We start from the raw sequence: 16746 nt of genomic DNA on the forward strand, positions 1-16746 counted from the left end.
ATGGCAATGTTAATGGCTTAAAATAAAATTTCTAAAGTGAATTTTCAAATCAATCTGTCATCAGTGAATTGTTTGGATTTAAGACATCTTGAAAATAAATACGTATGATGTATACATTATTAGTACTACATGGAATAGTTCATATAGTACCGCCATAATCAAAATATATATATATGCCATTGTTTAACATTTTATATTATTACTCATTCCCCCAAATGGCAAACCTTTTGCTGAACTCACTGCCTTATTATAATCCTCATCCTCTAAGGTTCAATTTCTTTCTTGGGAGTAATGAAGGGAAAATAAACAAAGGGGACTACCTCAAATGAAGCCCATATTTGGCATTATCCCATATGAAAGCTTGAAAGGTAGGACTCATGCTGGTCTACCAAAACAATCACAAAGAACATTCTGCAAAACAGAACTCAAGTTGGCTAAGCAAATTTTTTAAATCTAAAAAGCTCCTAGTACTTCAGCACTCTTTTTTACTTTTCATTGTTAAGATTCATAACACAATAAAAGGATTTTGTAGGAAAAAAGAAATATTAAGTTTTTATACATTTTCTCATGTATATTAATATTTCAGAATTTTTTTTATTAAACTGATATTATATATAATTATAGTTAACTATACGTGAACTTATTTAAGACTCTGACCTAAGTAATATATAAGCAATGTGTTTTTTTTTAATTTCAATTCTAAATAAATATTAAGGTACCTACCAGCTTATTTTATATAATCAAAACTGCTCACAACATAGTATGCTTTGAAATACTGCGTCCCTCAGAGATCATGAAAACAAAATGGTATAGTGAAGTACATAATTAAAGGTGTATGGCATAGAATTTGCATTGAGAACCCAATGAAGGGAGGGAAGATCATGTCAAATTGTAAGAATTGTCCCCATAGATGTAGAAATTAGGAAGCTACCACCTAGTTTCCTGAGGAACAAGATTCTATGAGAAATAAATTTGTAGGGCAAGTAGCAACAGAAGGCAACTTAATACTGATACTAATATTAAAAAACATCTGCAAGAAATCTTTACTAGCTAATAGATTTAGCAGACTTGCAAGAGAACATATAGTCCAAACCCTCATTTTACAGATGTGGTAACTAAAGCCTAAATAACTGACTCACAAAGAAACTGATCCCTTTCAAACACATGTGTGAAAAACCACCACCACCACTATCAGCCACCTTACCAGCAACAGTGGAGCTGCTAAGAAATACTCCTGGGAAACATTAACTTGCTAACAACAACAAATGATAACTTTCTAGGTTGCCCTTGCCCATCAAGTTATTTTGAATTAAATAACACAGGGCAAATATGGTATGGGAAAAGGTTTATGGATAAGGATTTTGATGCTGTCTGTTCTATATGAGAGATGCCCATTGAGGATTATCTATTACCTTAAAAAATAAAATCACAAAATGTAATTTGGGAAGCTACCATAGACAATAAATATAATATAGCCAAAATAGAGGTAGTCAGGTGGTGTAGTAGATAGAACACTGAACCTGGAGTGAAACCCAGTTTCAAATACTTACTAGCTGTGACTGAACAAATCGCCTATCTGCTGTTTGCCTATTTCTGAACTATAAAATGGGGAGAATAACCTTCCTCCCAGGACTCTTGTGAAAATCATATGAGAATATTCTAAAGCACTCAGAACAGTGCCTGGCATATAGTAGGTACTATTTAAATGATACCTACTGTTATGTGTTTGAAGTCTGTGGCCAATTCCAGATACCTCCTTATATCATTATCAATTATATCATTATATATATATATATATATATATATGATATCAATTATATCATTATATCCTTTCCACTTACAACTCCACATCACACTTCTGCAGAATCATGGCTGGTTTTAGTGATAAGACCCTTTTCACTGAACTGTGATGATTCTTATAAGACAGAGCCCTTGGATCTATATAACGATGCTTTCCCAGTAAAATTCGCTAGGTAGATATTTACAGAAGCATAGACTTTCTGAATTCATAATCATCTCTATACCAAGAGAAGGCACAATAAGTGCTATGTTAAATTCATAAACATAAGGAAGAAAAGGGAAGGAAGCAACATCTTCTTTTATCTCATTATTCAAATAAAATATCTGTTCATTACAATTTAAAAGTTAAATTTAATTTTCTAATCCTCTGGAAAATCCATTCTTGCTGAGCAAAATTTTACTTTTATTCTTTCAAATAATAAAAAAAAGTACTTTTTGAGAATATTTGCATTGTTTAGAAAATATGATTTGCTTAAAAACCAAATACAATCTATAATCAGTATTACTTTTCAGTATTTATTCCTTTTTCTTTCAAAAAGGGATTATTTTAGAGGCATTGTCTATTTTTTGTTCAATACAATATCGAATTATATGTTCAAGAATTAGCTGTAGTTTGAAAACAGAAAATTCATTTTTATCAAAATAAATATTTTGTAAGTATATATAGTATATTTTGAAAGTATATTTCACTTACCAGGATATTGTCTGGCTTGATATCAGCATGTAGGATGTTGCACCTTTTAAGAAGCTTTAATGCCAAGAATAACTGCTGACTATAGGATCTTACAGCCTTAATATGAAGACCAACGTCCTTTCCATATTTTTTCAAAACCTCCCGTAAATTCATACTTTTTACAACAAAAGGGGAGAAAAAGCAGGTTATAAAATGTGACATAAATATAAAATTAGAAATAAACATTTGCAAAATCACAATGGCAATATTGGATTAAAAAGAAAATTTTTCCTTTGATTGAATTCTATTCCATATAATTAAAAGATTGACTTTGAGGGATAACAACCATTTGTTTGTAAAAATTTAGATTTTATCCATTCTGAAAAAAGTGCATTGGCTTCTTTTCAGTTTACCAAGTCCTCTCCTAGTCAAAAGTACTACCCAACATCAAAAAGGTTTTTTAAAAAAAAAAATCATTTCAGATACAGCCTACATCACTATACTAAGGCAGGTTGTGATAGAGGAACATTTTGTTCAGAAACAAAAATAAGGGTGGAAAGATGGAAAAGTAAACTCAAGTCTGATTGAGGAAGGTGTTTGCATTTTCTAAGTAATAGAGAGCTGCTGAAAGGAATTCATTAGGAAAGTGGCATGCTCATATCTAGATGAGACAGATAATAATGCTAGCAGCTTGTTAGGATGGGCTGGAGAGGAAGGGGGGAATCAGGTATACCCATTGTATTGCTGCTCCATGATAGCCCAAGCGGGCAGTGCTAACAACCCTTTCTCTACAATGTAGGGCTAAGCAGAGAAGATGGTCAAGGGAGAAAAAAGTGTGTGAGACTAATAAATGCTTGGTACTGACAACACAGGAGAGAGAAGAATGAGGGAAGAATTCAAACCTAAGTAGACAAGGTAATGGTATCAACAAAAATACACGTGACTGGGAGCAGGTTTAGAAAATGACTTGGACTTTGATTTGACATCAAGATAGACATATGCAACAATTACTGGGTGATACAGACTGAAACTAAAGGAGAAAGATTAGGGCTCTATTTAAACATATCTGACAGGCACATGCACAGAGTGAAAACTAAAATTTATCAGAAGAGATTGTCAAGGAAACACAAAGGTAGAGAACAAAAGTAAACAACTGTGGAGGCAAGAGGATAACAAACCAGCAAAGAACAATGACAAAGTGGGAAAAGTAGGCAAACCACTGAAGAGTAAAATGAATAAGCCCATGGGTTTAGACAAAAACATCAGGAGGAGCAGGAAATACGTTTCTGTAGCTCTAAGACTTAACAAAGAACTTTTACCCAAAAGATAGAGAGACAGGGCAGAGTAGAGATTAAGAGTTTGATGAGTGAGCATGTAATAGAGGTAATGTGATAAGTCATCTTAAAGATGAAGAGGTTATAATCATCTGCTCTACAGTACAATGAGGCTACTTAAAATAAGTGCAATCATGGGAATACATATTTTATTAAAATGTGGGGTTTTTTTAGGGGCAGCTAGGTGGTGCAGTGGATAGAGAGCACCAGTTCAAATTTAACCTCAGACACTTAATATTTCCTAGCTGTGTGACCCTGGGCAAGTTACTTAACCCCAATTGCCTCAGGAAAAAAAAAAAAGTGTTTTAAAAAAGCAAATCTGGAATGGAGACAATACTAAATCAGGAAATAAATTATTCTGGTTCTATTACTAAGGACATTTGCTTCACTTCTCCTGAACGTGACCAATATAAAACAGGGCATCCCAAAAGTCTTAGGAACGTTTTAAGCTAAAGCTTTTGGGACATTCTATTTAAATAACAAGCAGAGGAAAGTGTAAATATCCTTACCAGTTAAATCATAGATCATTTGAAGAAGTATATTAATTTCAAAATAACAAAATTACATTTTAAAAATCTGATTCAGAAGAAAATATTTTTCTATCTTATTCTTAGCTCTTATTCTTTCTGGTTTAAATATTTTCTAGGAGTTAGATAAATAATTTAAGTTTCAAAGGACAACCTAATCAGACTGGGAGCTCTTAATTAAAGAAACTGACCATAAATGTAAACTGTTTACATCAAGAAAGGAAATTTCGCTATAGTGTTCAGTACACTAAAAAATAACACATGGTATATAAAATAATGAAATATTGTTCTATTAAAAATGATGAAGAGACTGATTTTAAAAAGATCTGGAAAGCATCTGAATGATGCTGAGTGAAAACAATCAGAACTAGGAAAACATGGTACACAGCAACAGCAAGACTGTGCAATGATCAACTATGATAAGCTTGTTTCTTCTCAGCAGTTCAATGATCCAAAGCAATCCCAATAAAATATGGATGGAAAATGCCATCCACATACAGAGAGAGCGCTTTGGAGACTGAATGTAAATTAACACATATTTTGTTCACTATTTTTTCTTATTTATTTTCTCTTAATTTTTCCCTTTTGTTTTGATTTTTCTCTCCCAACATCATTCATATGAAAGTATGTTTAAAAAAAAAAAAAAAGTTGTTTTACATGTAACTGAGGAAAATTAAAAAAAAAAAAAAAAAAACCAAAAAGTTTTGCCTAATAAAAGATGCTAACAAAGAAATTTCTATTTAATTTACATATTTTGACATTTTACCTTAGAGGCTCAAATACAAGGCAGAGATGTTGTTTGTGGTAAAAATGTCGGAAGAGCCGTAGGCAATGAAATTTGTCATCAGGATCAGCATCATTAAGTTTCTTCAAAAATTCCAGTTCTTTTAAACCCGTTTTTTGCCTAAAAAAAAAAAAATAAGCAATAGTAAGTTTGTTGAAACATATTTAGTAAACAAAAAAAAATTTGCCCTGTTTTGGTTGTGTTTTACTTCTTACAGATATTTTAATGTATTTGAAGAAATTACTAAGAGATCAAACTTGGCAGGAAAAACAGAATACATTATTTTGTAACATTTTTTAGAAGTTGGATTAGATGAAAGGAACAAAAAATCTTATTAAATTAAACAATAAAGGAAATGCATATGCCATTTTTTTTAAATCAGAATTTTTCTACAATAACAGTTACAACCACTCTTATAACTACCCTATTCAGCTCTGACCTGAATACAAGCTTCTTAATATCAATTAGTATTCATGATTCATCTAACAATTTTCTACTTTTATATACATTATTATACAGTTACAATATTTATCCTTAGAAAAAGTTACCTAAAATATCCACTCCAAATAATAAATTAAGAAGTTCATTTAGTTACTTTCTATCTCAATGAATTACAATTTTTTATTAAATTACTTATGTTTCCTTTACCTCATGTCTTTCCTGCTACCAGTTTTCTTTCTTTTCACTGTTGTTTATTTTCTTTGAAATGTTGTTTGTACTGTCTGTTAACAGCTCAGCTTGTTATTAGCAGGTAATATATTAAAAGAGCTAATTCAATTCATTGCTAATTCAATCATTGGCAGTATTGGTGGAAAGGTTACATATATTAAAAAAATACAACACAGAAAGTTACATTATGCTTAAAAAAATACAACTGAAACCTCCAAACTTGACCACATTAAACTTTAAAAATTAACAATTAAAATCTTAAGTTTTAAATCAATGCCTTTTCTCAATATTATTGAATTTCAGAAATAGCACAATGGGCAAAATAACAACAAAACCTGTAGTAGTCTATGTAATAAAGGTGTTTCTTCTTTCAGGATATGACTAAAATATCAGATCCAATCTTAGAATGAAGATGTACATTCTCTTAGATTATATTACCATTACTTGTATTTTTTTCCTGCTTCTGTTTACCAGAGTAAGTTTTGAAATCAGAAACTAACCTATACTCCAAAGACTCATGCGCACACCAAATTCTTAATAAAATGAACCAATTCCTTCAACCACAAAAGAAAGTGGCTTTCATTAACTATGTTGCCAAATCCTTTAATTTTAGCAAAATCTAAATCAAAAGTTAAAACTAAATGGTGAATAAGCAGTTTCAATATTTTTCCTGATATGTCATAATTTAAATGTACAAAATAACTTACATAAGCTCATTGTTTCTGATGATTTTCACTGCCACTTCCTGGTTTGCTCTTGCCATATCTCTGGCTCTTACTACATTACTAAAGACACCTTGGCCAGTGTAACCATACACATTGTAACGTTTATCTAGGACTTCACCTATATTAACACCTAAAAAACAAAATGTTAAGACAATTGGTTGTATTAGAGTACTCATAAAAAATTAAAACAACATTTTGTATACATCAGAAGGAAAAAGTGATAGTGTTGTCGCTCAGAAATTATGACAGATACCTCCTATTCACTAGGTTTTGTGAGGAACAGTAAGAACCAAAACTATGCTGCCACTGGTTACATGCTTATAAAAGAGGTTAGATGTTGTGTGTCCACATAAGCCCATTTTATGAAAATGTTCTCACAATTAATTGAGGACCTTGAATACTGAATGTGCCCTTTCCTTCTGGAGGTAGTTCTTAAAACTGAAAATAATTTTGGATACATTTAAAATTTTATATTAAGTGTTTAAATTCACTTCAATTTGTGACACACTTCTAGGCCACTTTACTTAATAGTTTATTGTTTAATAGTTTAGGTAGCAGCCAGATATGCCACACATGACCCAATGGTATTTCCACAGAATTTAAGAAAAATGCTTTTTAGCACACAATACACATGCTTTCAAAACTGAAAAAAACTTCACAAACAACTTTGAAGAAAGAATATATACTTACGATAATAGCCTTCTGCATCAGTCCAATTATCCCTGAGGTTGGGATTCTCTTTGAAATCTTTTCCAATGCCAGCAGCCCGAAGACGAGCGCTCTGAAAGAATAAAAAACAATGAACATTATAATGTGTTTCTAAATAAGTTAAGGAGTCAGTGAAGTCTTCCCAAATAAAACCATTTTAGTATTTTCATTAAGAAAGATTAGAAATAAGATAGGAGTTTGATGTTTTGCTCTGTGACAGTTTTAAAAGTAATGCTAAAATTAATTTGGCATTTGTGCTAAATATAGTCCAAAAACTAATACTGTGGATATTTCTCCTAGTAAAACACTACAATTAAACTAAGGGACAATATCTCCAAAAGCAAACAACAGATGACGACAGTAAAAGGGACTATATAAAAAATTGTACCGTGCCATTGATAAGACTTTGTGAATAGACACATATAATATGCAGATGTTAAAACTGCCAGCAACCATAGTTATCTAGACTGTTCTACTTATTAATGTTCTTTAAATAAAGAAATAAGAAAAAAAAATAATATTTATTAAATGCCTATGACATACCACACATTGTACTGGATAAAACTATGCTGGTTAAGGTAAATAAAAATTTGATATGAAGAATATTCACTCAATTTCAAATTTCACACTCCAGTGATCAAGTATTTCTTGGAAAATAAGCAGTGTGGTAGAATGGAAAGTATGCTTATTGTGGTGCCTCAAGATTAGGATTCAAATCCAGGTCATGCCACAGTTAAGTCATTTAATTTAAAAGTACCTCAGTTTTCTCATCTTTAAACAGAGGTAATGATTATATTTCTTCTCTTAAAGAGAAAATGTGGGAACTGAATAAGATTAACATATGGAAAGTACTTTGTATATTGTAGCATTATATATTACCCTTTGTTTCAACAATTTCCTTTCTCTTATGACCCACACTGAATCTGCTTTACAGAAAAAGAAAAATGAAGATAAGTTTTTCCTCTTCAACCACAGTCACCCAGCAACAAGCCATCTAAATTAACAATAGGTGGGACATCTGTTGCCTAAAAATCATTTAATTTTCATTCAATTTACTTTTAAAATATGTATTGGTTTCAAATTTTTTTTCAAATGACAGATTAATTCAGCTATTTACTGTCTGGGCTTTTTGAACAAATCGGGACATCTTATACCCTTCCATTTTGATTCTACAACACTGCTGTTTTTCATATTTATCTTGACTTGCCACCAGATACTTTTGTAAGGTACTCCTGCTTTATAATATAGTTGACCATTTTAGTGTTTCTTCAGATTGCTATGTTTCAAATGTTGATCACTCAGCTTTACAAACCTCTACTATATTTTCAGATCCCAGACTTGTGCTTTATTTTTTTTATTACTATTACATAATTTTCATTTGGTGATCTACCACATATAAGCTGGAAAATAAATTTTAAAATTACCTACATCAAAATATGCAGCAAACATATCATCTGATTCAGTGAACATGTCAGGAGCCAACAGCTTCTTCTGAGTTGAACCTTAATGGAAATTCATAGCAATCATTTGTACTATCATAAACTGATTATAAAAAGAAAACAGAATAACTTAATAGCAATTGTCCTAAAGACAATACAAAATGTATTCTATCTAATAAAAGATTTCCATTATATAACAGTTCTAAAATCCTTTCAAATACTTATGAGGATATGTAATCTTTATTCAAGTATTTTATAGACGTATCTCACATAATTCTAATGAAGAAGCCCTATTATGTTCATAATCCAAATTTTCCCTATTAATTCCCTTGAAAGTTCTCTACTTTCTTGTTTAAAATAATAATTATACTGGATACTAAATAAGCAAAATAGAACAAAAAGGTTTTTTTTAATTTTATTACATTGAAGAAGAAGTGACCAAAATGTTCATACCCTTTGACCCAGAGATTCCACTGCTAGATATATGCCCTAAGGAGGTCAAAGACAAAAAGAAAGTCCCATATATACCAAAATATCCATAGCAATACTTTTTTGGGAGAGCAAAGATATAGAAACAAAAGAGATAGCCAATGACTAGAGAAAGGAATAAAAAATGATGGCACATGATTATTACAACCCTTAAGATGAATATGATGCAACATGAAGCAGAAACAGGAAAATTTATCCCTCTTTCTACACACACACACGAGAGAGAGAGAGAGAGAGAGCGAGCGAGCAATGGAAATGGAAATAACATGAAACCGAACACTGTAGTTACACTGATCAAATGTAGTCCCAGATAAAGAGAAAATGCACCTCACTCTTTTTTGCAGAGATAAGGGACCTATGTATGTGGAACACATATTGTCAGACTTGGTTAATGTGCTGTTGAGTTCTGATTAACTTCTTTTTCTCTTTTTAAATCTGACATAAGGAGAGTTCACACTACATAGAAGATGAATATAAATAAAACTATCAATAACATTTAAAAAATATTCAGAATAATGCAGTCTTAACATTTTACAGAGCAAGAAATGTCAACACTTTTTTTTTGCCCACCATATGGCCTACAATGAATCTTATGGCTAATTTAGTCATTAATAATTTGAGTATATGATTTAAAAAGCACTTTACTTACCATTATTTTGTTCAACTGTCATAAGATTGTGTTTGGCTTTTACAGAAGCTTCAAATGTATCAACATTTTCTCTTTCATATTCTTTAACATCAGCAGCAACCCGTTCCAAAATATCATCAGGGGAGGGTGAACGTGTTCGAGTACTACTCTGAGGGCTGCTTGGCTCAGATGGCATAGACATATTGCTATCTTCAGCAAGGTATTTGTACTTCTGCAATAGGAATTTTCAGTAAAATGTTATTTTCAGTAAAATATATACTATTGAAGAAACATTAAGTTTTCTCTCTTACAGCTCTAAACCTAGAAAATTAATTAAGACAGTAAATATTAATTACATGAATTTAGAAAAGTCTCTGCTGTTAATTGTAGTGATATGGCTGTGGCTAAGGCAGATAAAAACACCAGTTATCACAAACACAGGACCAAGTATACTAGTAAATTAAGTTTCTATCATGATTGTATATCAAACTCCTGGTTGTATGCACTGTGCCATCACTCTCTTTCTTCCCTTGCCACAAATCCCAGCACCATCTATCCCTGCCCTCTACCTCCTTTTTAAATTAGTAGCCTGATCCTAACCTGGATAAAGTGTGAGTATGGTCCCTGTGGTATCTGAGCTGCCATTATGACTCTGATCTTTCCTCTTCCAATTCTATTTTTTACTTTAGTGTAAGTATTTATAAAAAGCTCACCCTTTAACAACATACCCTTTGTCCTATCTGCTAGACACCACATACCAGCAGGCACAGGAGTATCTTGACCTCAAGAAAAGACATTTCCACATTTTATAAGGGCACTCCAGGAGCCGGCATTAACAAGACTCCACTAGAAGCTATGACATTCTTTAGGGGATTACCATTTCATACTACCTATGATTAGAAATTTATTTCAATATAGTATTTGGCAAAGCGTGACTAATGAAGGCATCAAACTCGTACTGGTTACAGCATAATTGTGAAATACATACACACAATTTTCTCAGTAATTTAAGGAAGTATAATGCTTGACTGGCTTAATTATAGTCTATATTTTAAAAGACTGGCTCTTCAGAAAGAAGAACTATTGCATGCAAGTGACTATTTAAATGTAGCTTTTAAAAGTTGCCCACTTTTCTTTTTCACTTCAAATAAATTTTATTATTATTATGAAACCTCTACCAATTTCATTGTTATTTTCTTCTCTACTTCTGGCTATCCTCAGCCTTTGTACCTATTAAACTGAATATGGATTGTATTTAGACAAAAATCCTGAAAGTTCTCGAGTTAATCCACTTTCAGACAACAAAGGTTGTAAGCCTACTTGAACTAATATTTTATTTATTTTGAACTAATTTCTCAAATATTTTTCAATGTAACTAAATTTCAAAATATTTCATAACTATCACTATAATAGGCAGACATTGTTTGTCAAACAATCAGTTTTGGGTAACTAGCATGTTTTATTCTATGAGACTTTTGGAGGCAACTTAAAATAAAGTTGGAATAACTTCAGCTCATATGACTTATTGGGAAGAATCAATTTTTTATGTAACTCTTTAGAGAGTAGATAGAGGGCTTAGATTAGAATTATATAAATCTGAAAGAAAAAAAATCCCAACAATACAGAAATACCTAATGAAATTCTACCTCTAACATACTTTAAAATGTCAGTTTCTCAACTCAAAGTTTTGCCCATACACTGCTATTAGATTAGTTTGTCAAAGATTTTCAGACAAAATCAAAAAGATTTTGAAATTTTTTCAAAGATTTTAGGGTAGTGATAATTTCATATATGTTGAGGCAATATTTATTTAACTTGAACTAAATTAACTTGGGCACTGTTATATATACTCGTTTATTTATAAGCACATACCTGAACAATCGCTTGTCTTTGGATTCTTCTCTGCTCTATTAGGGCTTCTTCATCTTCTTCTTCAACATCAAAGTCTTCTAGGCTAAAAGAATAAATTTTATAATTTTGTATCTTATCAATTATTTTTAAAATGTAATCTAACAAAACATATTTCTTTGGGGGAGGAGAGAAGGGGTAGATATCTAAAAAAGAGATATACACAAATAAATAAATATATCATAATTTGGAGAAATTTTCCAAAGGTGCCACCCTGAACTTTCAAAGAAACCAAATATTCTAAGAGATGGTAGTTGGAAGTGTATATATGGGAAAGTCAGAGCAAAGGCCTTGGCTTTACACTGATGGGAGAAGAAAATATATGCAAGTGTATTAGCTTAGCTTTGATATAAAGTAAAAATAAATCTGGAAAGATCATCTGGAGACAGATTGTAGAAGGCTTTAAATGCCATAAGGAGTTTATATTTTGTCCTACAGGCAACTATCCATAGAACATTTCTGAACAGAAGTGACATGACAGCTAGACCTGTGGTCTTAAAACTGATGAATGACAAAATGACAAAAAAGCAGATAGACTAAAAACAAGTAGACCACTCAGAAAGCTATTTCAACAGTCCAAGAGATAGAGGCAAAGAGGCTCTAGACTAGAGTAGAAAATGAGTGTTATTTAAAAAAAAAAAAAAGATACTAAGATATAAAAATAGAAAGTCAGCTTTTCTTCAAAGGAAGCAAAGGATAAATGACTGAGAAGACGATATGGGGATGAGATGGAGAATATAAAAGAGGGAACTCATGACAAAAGGTGCATTTTTTTATCATTAAAATGAGATAATTATAAAACTAAAAGAGGTCAACAAGTTCCCACTAATATTGGAAATTCTGCTTTGTAGGACTTATGTGGCTACAGGGCCTTTTGGTTTGCAATGTTTAAAGGACCTAGGATGAGGTCCAAAGGAAAGGAATAGACCTCTTTTAAATTTACTTTAGACTTAAAGGAGAAGTAAACCTTGAGATTTCCATCTTTGAATCCTCTCTCCTTTTTTTGTGTCCTAAAATGAACAGTTCATAGATATTTAGGAAAGAAGTTGGGATTGCTTACTTACTCTCCTATTCACTACAGGGAAAACTACCATTCCTTGTTACCAGTTTCATATATGTGATGGAAATGGCTCTTCTCAGCAATGCAATAATTCAAGACAATTCCAATAGATTTGGGATGGAAAATGCCATCCATATTCAGAGAGAGAATTATGAAGACTGAATGTGGATCAAAATATACTATTTTTGGCTTTTTCTGCTTGCTTGCCTTTTCTCTCATAGTTTTTTCATTTCATCTTAATTTTTCTTGTACAACATAACAAATAGAATTCCACTTGTTTTAACTTATATCAGATTGCTTGCTGTCTTAAAGAAGGAATAGGTAGGGTAGAAGAAAAATCTGGAACACAAAGTCTTACAAAAATGAATGCTGAAAACTATCTTTCCATGTATTTGGAAAGATAAAATACTAATGAGGGGGAAAAAAAACTATGTAGGTTAATGTTGGAAAAACAATGAAATTAGAGTAACAAGGCCTGGGTCCAAATTATTGTTTTGCAAATTACAACCTGGGAAATCTAGGAAAAAGTCATTTAACTTCTCTGGGCCTCATTTCATTCACCTGTAAAAGTCAGGACTATGTGATCTTTCAATTCTGAACTCTACAATTCTATAAACATTTTAGGAAATGATTCTTAGGTATTACATTTTAAATCTACAGCTTAATTTTTACTTTGTTTGCTTGAAAAGTTTCATGGCAAAGATACAAACATGTTGCTTTAAATGATTTTAACATAACTGTCAGTCAGCATTAAGTTCACCTGGTAATAGGTTTTACTGTTGGCTTGTTTAAGATTTAGCAAGCTGTACCAAAGAAAATGGTTTCTCCATATGTTCTTCATTGGATCAAATTTTATTTAAAAACAGCAACAAAAAACCTCATTTCCCACCTTTGCTGCATAATCATTTAAATCTTTCCTTATAGATTATAAAGATGAAAGAAGAAAAGTGCCCCAAAATAGAAATATAGCACTTTTGTGTATTAAGGTAACTTTAGAAACTAGTTAGCATGATTACTTTGCTGCCCGTGTAAGGGAAAGAATATGTGCCCCTCAATTCAGTGTGTCAAAGTTCTCGGGTATTTTAAATTAATTGTTTTCACAAATAGTCACTATAGAAGACAGATTGCTGAAGAAAAAGTATCCCTAATGATAGCAAAACAGAAGAAGCATAGTGACCTACTTACCCTCAATTTCTAAGCTAGTTTCTTCTCAAGGCACTTAAAATTAATGGGAATGCCCCAGAGTAACACAATTTACAGGTTGTCTTGTCTTGACGCAGGCATTCTCTCTAGCCATTACACCAGAATGCCTCTGAAAAAAAGTGCCCCTGCCCACTAATAATTAGAAAACACAAATTAAAGCAAGGAAGTTCTGCCTTGTATCATCACACTGACAAATTAGGGGAGGAGAAGAAGAGAAAATGACAAATGTTAGAAAATAAATGTGGGAAAACAGACACATTAAAGCAATGTTTTTAGAAATGTGAATTGATTCAGCTGTTCTAGAAAGCAATTTGGAAGTATATCACAAGAGTTAATAAATTATGCATATTCTTTGATTCCATTAAGAAGAACACACATATTCATGCATATATTTTGTAGCAGTAGCAAAGAACAAGAACTAAGTAGATGACCATCAATTGGGAATTAGCTGAACAAATTATAGTATAAGAATATAGCAGAATACAACTATGCCAAGAAAAGATCAAAGATTTTTTCACATAAAACAGAGATGATCTGTATGAAGTGATATAAAGTTAAATGAGAAGAACCAGAACTTAAATAATAAAAATATTTTAGAAAGACAAACAATGAAAGACTTATAAATTTTCATTGATGCAATGATCAGCCTTCTAACTGCTGAGAACTGATGATGAAGAATGCTACCCAACTATCTGACAGAATACTCAGGCTGAAGAGTGAGATATATATACTTTGGAAACATGATAAAAACAGAAATTTTGCTCCACAATGTATATTACTAAAGTTTTGATTTTTCTTTATAATAATAGTGGAGAGTGAAAGGGGAAATAGGTGAAAAGAAACTTGTTAAACAAGAAAAAAAATTAATTAAAGTTAAACCCTATTATCACACTGATATTGACAGAAGGAAATAAAAAAGCTTTGTTCATTAAATGTTTAAAAGGCTAATTTTGAAGTTGAGTCCCTCCTTCCCCTCAAAACACAAACTCCACAAAAAACTTGGTCATGACAGATGTTCGGCTAGCCAAAGAGATTGCAAAGAATTTGTGTATACCATGTAGTATTTCCTTTGAATTCTGATTTAAAAAAAAAAAAAAAAAAAGATAATTCCAATAGAGTTCCATCCTTACTTATCATCAGATGATGACTCCTGTTCAACTTTCATTCCTTCAGAAAGGCTTCCTTTAAATTTATCTTCCTTAACTTTGCTTCTGCTTCTGCGCCTACGACCACCTCGTGATCGAGACCTCCGTCGAAGTCGAGATCTACTCCGTCTACCTCTATCTCTGTTGAGAAAAAAATTATTAAAGAAAATAATGGCAATTTATTCATTTAAAAATAAGTACAATGGGGCACTTTATAATTCTGATTTTTAGTTATTTCAAATGTGTATGAACTTGACAGTAAACTCTTTGTAGGATGAAACCCAACATTTTTCTATTACTTCTTAATTGTATAACATTATAGCTATTTAACAAATACTGGATATTTCCTACATCCTCGACTCTTTAATGACTAAAAATCTTGTGAAATTCATTCTAAACTAACACTAAAATACATAAAATGCATAAATGCATAAAATTCTTCCAAGAGAACATTGTACACAATAACAAGATTATATGATGATCAACTATGAGGAACTTGACTCTCTTCAACGATGAGGTGATTCAAGGTAACTCCAAAAGAGTTGGAATGGAAAGTGCTATCCACATCCAGAAAGAGAACTATGAAAGCTGAATATGGATCACAGCACAATATTTTCAATTGTTTTTGTTGCTGTTGTTTGTTAAACTAACTTTTTTGTGTTCAACATAACAAATATGCAAATATCTTTAAAAGAATTGCATGGAAATATGGAAATATTTTTATAAATATTGCATACATTTAACCTATATCAGATAACTTGCTGTCTTGGGGAGGGGGGAAAGGGAGAAAAATTTGGAACACAAAGTTTTTTTTTTGCAAAGGTGAATGTTGAAAACTATCTTTGCCATTTTTGTTTCTTATAGCCATTTAAAAAAAGTTCATAAGGTTATTTATATATATAAAATTTCATTTGAACTTCAACATTGTAAGCAAAGTTACTGATCCCCTGAGAGATAAAAAGACTAAGACTTAAAAAGGTAAAATGATTTGACGAAGGTGAGACAGACTGCCACAAGAGTATCTAGTTATAGGATCTCAATAACATACCTTACAAGTTTTTGTTTCTGAATAAACTCATAAAACATAGCGAATGAAGGAAAACTGTTTAAGTTTTTAATCAATCATGTTTTACAGCACAACTGTGTAATGGATTAATTTTATTTAACTTTTTCAAGACTAGGCTTCCTTATCTTGCCAGGCAAAAGTTCAGGAGATACTCGTGAGTCTGATTCCAATACTGAAGGGCTAGAAAGCTTTGACTTGCTCTGCTCTAATCATCCTTAGAGAGTCTGGATGCTCCTGAGAGCTCATCATAAAGTTTTTTTTTTTTTTTATCTTCACAACAACTCTAGGAAATTGTTATTATTATTATCTATAATTTGCAGAAGAAAAAACTAAAGCCTGAGGAAGTTAAGTGTTTTGCCCAAGGTCACCCATTTCAGTAAATGTATGAAGTCAAATTTGATCTGAGATTTTCCTGACTCCAGATGTAGCATTCTACCCCACTGTGCAAAACAGCTGTCTATGTTAATACCAAAGTTAGTACACATCCAACATAATACAAAATAACACTGCAGCTCAACACTCTTAAACCCAAGAGATCCATCAACTTCAGCTTACTTTAGTAGCTAGGATTAGATTTGTATTATCATA

The 16746-nt window shown here is 31.7% G+C and overlaps 1 protein-coding gene across 5 annotated transcripts in view; it reads right to left on the bottom strand.

The window, feature by feature from the left end:
* The window catches only part of PRPF4B (pre-mRNA processing factor 4B), a 46734-nt gene that overhangs the window by 10420 nt on the left and 19568 nt on the right, over positions 1–16746 (bottom strand). For all 5 annotated transcript variants that reach the window (XR_007949405.1, XR_007949404.1, XM_051970748.1 and 2 more), the window contains exons 4-11: positions 15078–15233; positions 11649–11730; positions 9798–10008; positions 8649–8722; positions 7203–7293; positions 6495–6642; positions 5101–5238; positions 2495–2648 (exon numbers count right to left, since the gene is read on the bottom strand). Coding sequence is in view for 3 of the 5 variants with exons in the window: in XM_051970748.1 (XP_051826708.1) it covers positions 2495–2648; positions 5101–5238; positions 6495–6642; positions 7203–7293; positions 8649–8722; positions 9798–10008; positions 11649–11730; positions 15078–15233 (1054 nt within the window). In the remaining 2 variants the exon portion in view is untranslated. The remainder of the gene's footprint in view (positions 1–2494; positions 2649–5100; positions 5239–6494; positions 6643–7202; positions 7294–8648; positions 8723–9797; positions 10009–11648; positions 11731–15077; positions 15234–16746) is intronic.

This window comes from Antechinus flavipes, chromosome 1 (genome assembly GCF_016432865.1).
Source record: "Antechinus flavipes isolate AdamAnt ecotype Samford, QLD, Australia chromosome 1, AdamAnt_v2, whole genome shotgun sequence".
Classification (NCBI taxonomy): domain Eukaryota; kingdom Metazoa; phylum Chordata; class Mammalia; order Dasyuromorphia; family Dasyuridae; genus Antechinus; species Antechinus flavipes.